The sequence below is a fragment of the Cyrtonyx montezumae genome, unplaced genomic scaffold, assembly GCF_038088225.1.
Source record: "Cyrtonyx montezumae isolate F1298 unplaced genomic scaffold, pur_monq_1.0 scaffold_2, whole genome shotgun sequence".
Classification (NCBI taxonomy): Eukaryota; Metazoa; Chordata; class Aves; order Galliformes; family Odontophoridae; genus Cyrtonyx; species Cyrtonyx montezumae.
The window spans coordinates 14,616,578-14,622,577 of record NW_027071936.1 but is presented as its reverse complement, the minus strand read 5'-3'; the positions used below and the strand labels follow the sequence as shown (position 1 = coordinate 14,622,577).

Genomic DNA, 6,000 nt, shown 5'->3' with positions numbered 1-6,000 from the left:
GATACAGATGTAAGCACACCTAGATGTGGTTTTCTTTAGTAGTAGGGGACAAACTCCTGAAATGCCACAACTCCGCAGGTGCTGTTTTTGAAACGTTCTTGAAATTTCTGTCCCCAGCCCTGCTTCCAGCTGAGCTAGGAGGGAGTGGGATGCCAGGGGAATGATTTCTTTCTGCTGCTGGCATGTGGGCTCCGCGTGCGTGACGTGACCGCCGGCAGGCTCAGGCACCGTGGGGTTTTTCCACCCCTTTTTGCGGGGGTGCGGCGTAGAGGAGGGCGGGCACGGAGGGCAGGGCTGGGCTGGGCGGCGGGAACCGGCCCGGCTGGCGGCCAGCATGGGGGCCGGGGCGCTGGCTATCCGCGTGAGTAGGGCGGGGAGCGGGCGGCGCGGCCGGGGAGAGGCCGCGGGGAGCGGCCGGGTTGGGGTGAGCGGGAGCCGGCGGCGGCGCCTTGTGGGGCGGGGAAGGGAAGGGAGCGGGCGGCCTGGCCCTGCTCGTCCCGAGCGCTCGGCTCCCGCGTCTCCTCGAGGCAGCCTTTTAAGTGGAGGTGAATAATCAAGGGCCGCTCCGGGCTTTTTTTGGTTTGTTTGTAGTTTTATAGCCCGTACTCGCGGCCTGTGCACGGCGGGCTGCATGCACGTTCCTGCCGTGCAGGGGCAGCCCTACTGCTGCTGTACAGCGCGGTCGACTCTTAACTTACTTTTTTTGTTGCTTTGGCCTCAAGTGGAAAAGGTGCGTTGTCCGTTTCATCTTCCATGGAAGCATCTTTTTTGGAAAGAGAGAGGTCAAAAGCTTCAGCCTTTAGCTCGTTGAATTGCACGCGAGCGACATGTTGGCTGTGAAGACGAGCTGTTGGCAGGCATGCTGGCCTGGTTTATTATATTGTTGTTTTGCAAATAGTCACATGCATGTATGGCGTTTATGCTAGTAACACTTCATACAGACGTCTAGGGGCAGTACTTAAGACGTTAGAACACACTCATGCTCCAAGTGTTCATGTGTTCAATGGGAAAGGTGCAGCAGAAAGAAAGTGAAAAACTGCCCGGTTGCATTATAACTGAAAGGCAGGCTCAATAGCAGCCCTGGTGCAGGAGTTGATTTTCATCACAGTAAGCGTATGGCTCCACAGATTTAGAAGCTTTGAGTTTTTCGAAGCAAAAGTGTACGTTGATGTGTTCAAGCACCACGACCCAGACAAGAGTCTGAGCAGTTGTTTGTGATGCATACAGAGACTATTGCACATTTCAGTCAGGTTTCCAGTACCTGTTCATTAAAAAAACACCATAGGAATAAAATGATTATAAGTATCAGGCTGGTGGTGGCCTTCTTAAACAAATAGACTGAACACTATGGTATCAGTGACCGACTTCTAGCAGCATGGTGTCATAAACAACAGCAATTTCTGCTTGTCTGCATTAATTAAATAATGCTTAGGTGTGTATAGAGTTCATAACTGCAGTGGGTTATGCTGCTGCTCTTGGGCGGTCTGTCCAAACCATAGCACCCTATGTTTATTTAGGTTTCTGCATTGCAAAAGTTATCCTAAATTATGTTATTCCCTTGGGTATTACTGGATATATTCTCATGTTCTCTCTGTCACTGCAACTCAGAACTTGTGAGAATGTCTTGCAGATGTATCTTCTGCCTTCAGAAGAAGTTATGGGATGCATGAAGTTAAGGCTTTGTGCTATTACATTTTCCCCTAGTATTACATGTGATTGGATCGCCTAGTTCATTTCTAACCTTAAAATCTCTGCAATTAAATATCAGATTTATCAGATACTAAATAGGCCATAAAAGTTCTCATAAGGGTCCATCTCTCCTGGCAGTGGTCAAAATGAATCTGTAGGAAACACCATTTGGAAGAAGGATGCATTGAATCTGAACGTGCTCAGAGGCCGACAGGTGTCCTAGAGACATCCCAAACTGTTTGTAGTATACTGGGATTTTTCATGTGTGCGTTTGTCCTGTTTTTGTAACCCACAGGAACTATGTGAGTTACAAAAGCAATCTCCTGTGAATCCTTGTTGTTCTAGTAACGTGGTTGCATATAGAAGTGCCTATTTCTCCCTTATCTTAACTGCAGACTGCTGTTACCCTTCCTGTTAGTGACTTGTTTTTTTTTTCAGTATGTTTTGTTGTTGTTTTGGATTGTTTTTTTTTCTTTCCTACTTTACAGGGATTTTCCTGTCCCTTAGAAGGAAGTAAGACCAAGAGCTTATTTTTGAGCATATAAGCCAGTTTTGATGGGTATCATTGTGCTGTAACTATACAACATTTTGTAGCATATGTAGTTAATGCTTCTTTTTCCTGTGCCCCTTTAAGCAAAGCAAGTCAGCTGTGAGATTGAAGGAAGACATGAAAAAAATAGCCTCGCTTCCACTGAACAAGCAGAAGGATCCAACTCGTCCTAAGGTGTTTGGCGTGAGTCTTCTGGAACTCCAGCAGCAGGGACTGAGCAAGAATGGCATTCCTTTAGTTGTGTGGAATATAGTTGAATACTTGACTCAGCATGGTAAGCTTAAGGAAGTCACTTTTGCTTAGCATTACTTTTTACTGTGAAGATCTTCAACAGGACAAGCTTTTCCTTTTTGTGATAGCGAGTCTGAATAAGGTGTTGGTGATAAGTACTTGCAGAGGACATTGCTATTGCTTCTTTATTTCCTTCTGCTCAGTTTACTGTTTAATGGGATGTTTGTTAACTACAGTGTTGTGGAGCAGCGCGTGTTCATTGACAAGCTATTCAGCTTTTTAAATTGCATGTGTTTTATTTTGAAGCTTTGTGTCACTTTTTAGTTGCAAAACAGTTCACCTCTCTCACTGTGGTAGTGGGAAGACAGAAGTATATCTACAGTTATATTCATATGCATGTACACACCCCATGAGAGTATATTATTGGATACACTTTCTCACAGATTGTCACAGTTACATTTCAGATGTTATGTATCTTCTCAGGGAGTTAGGTATCCAATTCTTAGCTTTTCTTTGCATTCATTTTATGGGATTTTATTCTCTGTAAAGGAAATTCATCTCTGCAGCAATCTAGAATGCCTTTAGTACACAGATGTATCTTGTGTAGTTATTCAGCACTGGAAAAAATTTTGTGGAGGTAACTTCATCTTGTAAGAAGCTCCATCTGTTATTACTCTCAGTTCTCTGTTTTAGCTGCTCACTGATGATAATCCCATTACAGTGTCTTAAGATGCTGTGTTTTTATCTTGATAGATCTGTAGAAGCTGTTAGACACTAACGCAGCTTGAAAGTTAGCTGAGTAATCTAAGTTATGGAAATTTGAAACATAATCCTACCTTTATTCCACTGCAGTATCTTTCCTGATCTAATTCAGCTTGCTATAAAAGTCATCTGTTAGGTCAGTGAAAGAGCAAGGATGGGAAAATGCCTTCAGTCACTTAGGTTTAATCAAAACCAGATGTTGACAAACCCTCTTAATTCCAAGTTGTGGGCTGTACTCGTGTTCCATAAAAAGATCTGCATCTCACTCAAGTGTTTCCCAAATACAAACAATACAAGCCAGATCTTCTCTCTGCAGCAAGAAGAGCTGGGCTTCTAAGTGCTAAGGTGTTAATCCAGCGTTGATAAACGCATAATCCATTCTTTTTCTCGAAAAAAAAACCGTCAAATATGCCCTCATATTTTGAAAGATTTTGAAAGCAGTGTTCTGTGTTTGCTTTCACTTTGTTTTGTGAATTAACAGTGAAGTTAAGGATTATGTTTTCAACAAAGCTCCACAAATGAACTCCAGCTATTTGGAGTCACAGTGTTCTGTGAAGTATGTTTGCTGTTTGTTCATTAATGTCTCCTGTTCTGCACAGGTATAGTAATAAACATTGTAGGGCTTTTTAAGGACAGGCCGTTTCAGAGTCTCTCTTCTAGTTCATGGGTGACTGATTACCCATTTTGACAAAGCTGAGCCATCTTTTGAGTAGCTACATCCTTCAACTAAGTTTGTGGTAAGCTGCTTCTTTTGAAATCTGTAGGTGAAGCAGCATTTTCCTATATTGAATTTGTAGAAATATCTGATGACTGTTCCCAGTAGGTTCTAGCCTTTCTTCCATAAATAACCAATTTGGAAAGAGCCAAGGAAGTTTTATGTGCATGGACGCTCCTCTCTGTTCCATCTGTGATGCAGAAATGTGACTGAGATGTGGTGTTTTCTGTTGCCCCTCCAGAGGGCAGTATAGCATCTTATATGTGTTTTGTTCTAGCTGCAGGAATACAGGATCTGTAAGCGGTCTCTTAGTCGAGGAAAATGCTTCAGTATTTGAGTGTTTTAATTTTTTTCCTATAGGATCAGTTTGTTTCTTGGTCTAAGAGAGAAGTAATATTTTATACAAACTCTGCTGCATCAGTATCTTGGCCTGGTTCTGTGAAACTCCTGCTTAATTATGACAACTCTGAACTACTATAAGCCCTACATCATATATTTTGGTCCTCTTGGTGTTCTGTTTCTAAAGAAGAATAAGCACGTTTATGCACACTGGATAAGAAAAAAATAAACACTTAACACTTCATGTTTTATGATGAAACTTTCAGTGAAAAATGAATTTACTGAGATCAGCTTTAGGCACTTGTTTTCCTCAAGTTTTTGAATTTCAGCATCTGCCTAGAAAGTGATACAGTATGATTCATCTGGCTTCCTCTGTGGAAACCATTGCTGGGTGTGGGTCGTCTGGCCTGAAGTGATTGATAGTTTTATTTTTCATTGTGTAATGTTTATGTTTCATGCAATTAAAAATACACAATTGCTCTCAGATTTTCTTCTGTAGTGACTTAGTAGTGCTTATTATTGAGTTTACTGCTGATAGCAGCCTGTATTCAGCTGTTTTTGCTTAGTGACAGTCACAGGTAACAAGTTGCAATCCTGGAGAGCAAAGCTGTGAAAAAGCTTGTGCGAGTAAAGTCACTAAAGCTTAGGGGCTACTTGCAACTGCCATTCTGTCAGACTGCTCCTCTGCTGCCACTTGTCACTCAGCAAGAACATGCAATGTGGGGGTATTGGTGGGAAGGTTTGTCCTCTGCTACCTCTTCCACCAACATCTGCCTCTTGACATTGTGAGCTGACAGAAGAAAATAGGAGGCATTCCTATTGGAACAGGTCTCATACTTCTTAGGTTGTGGCGGTGCCACTGGGTTCTGTGCCTTTTCATAGAGTATCCCAGGCCTCAAGATCTACTCATTGTTATTTGTTAATTATCTCAACTCAATTACTTGACCAGCAGGATTTCTCAGGGAAAGCAGTGTCTTTTCAATCCACATTGTATTTATTGTCCTTTGTATTAATATTATTGTATTATTCACGCTTGAGTGTCTGTTTTATTATATCAGTAGAGTGTCTTGGATCAGATCAGCCTCATGTGTAATGTATAATTACAGGTATGACCCAGGAAGGTCTTTTCAGGGTAAATGGAAGCATGAAAATGGTGGAACAGCTGCGTCTGCAATATGAACGTGGAGAAGAGGTGGAACTGGCTAAAGATGGTGATGTGTATTCAGCAGCCAGTCTTTTGAAATTGTTCCTGAGAGAGCTGCCCGATGGGATTATCACCTCTGCCTTACATTCTAAGTTCATTCAGCTTTACCAGGGTGAGTGAGAGGTAAAAGTCTCCATCTTTCTGTGTGCTTTCCTTCTGGAGTATTTTATACTGACAGTGTAAGCAGTGCTCTCTTAAGTTACTTACTTTGTTCCACATTTCCTTGACTTGAGTTCTTGCCTGCTCACAGAGCGCCTTGAGATACAAAATTCTCAATCTTGTAATTCTGCATTTGAAATCTGAACTATTTATGCTTTTCTAATCCAGTTACATCTACTAATTAGAAATAATTAATTGGTTGGTTAGTAGAAGCTTGTAGACAATAACTGCAGTCTCTCTAGGACACAGATTTGCTAGAGACGCTGGCAATTTCACTCTGAATGGGCTCTAAGTTCTAAAAACTTCATCTGCTAATCATTCTTAATATCCGTGGAGCCTCATGGGTATGTT

The 6,000-nt window shown here is 42.2% G+C and overlaps 1 protein-coding gene across 1 annotated transcript in view; it reads left to right on the top strand.

The window, feature by feature from the left end:
• Positions 1-331: 331 nt before the first annotated feature.
• The window catches only part of FAM13A (family with sequence similarity 13 member A), a 108,391-nt gene continuing 102,722 nt past the window's right edge, over positions 332-6,000 (top strand). The window contains exons 1-3 of the mRNA XM_065736435.1: positions 332-361; positions 2,324-2,513; positions 5,393-5,602. Coding sequence (XP_065592507.1) covers positions 335-361; positions 2,324-2,513; positions 5,393-5,602 — 427 coding nt within the window. The 5' untranslated portion in view covers positions 332-334. The remainder of the gene's footprint in view (positions 362-2,323; positions 2,514-5,392; positions 5,603-6,000) is intronic.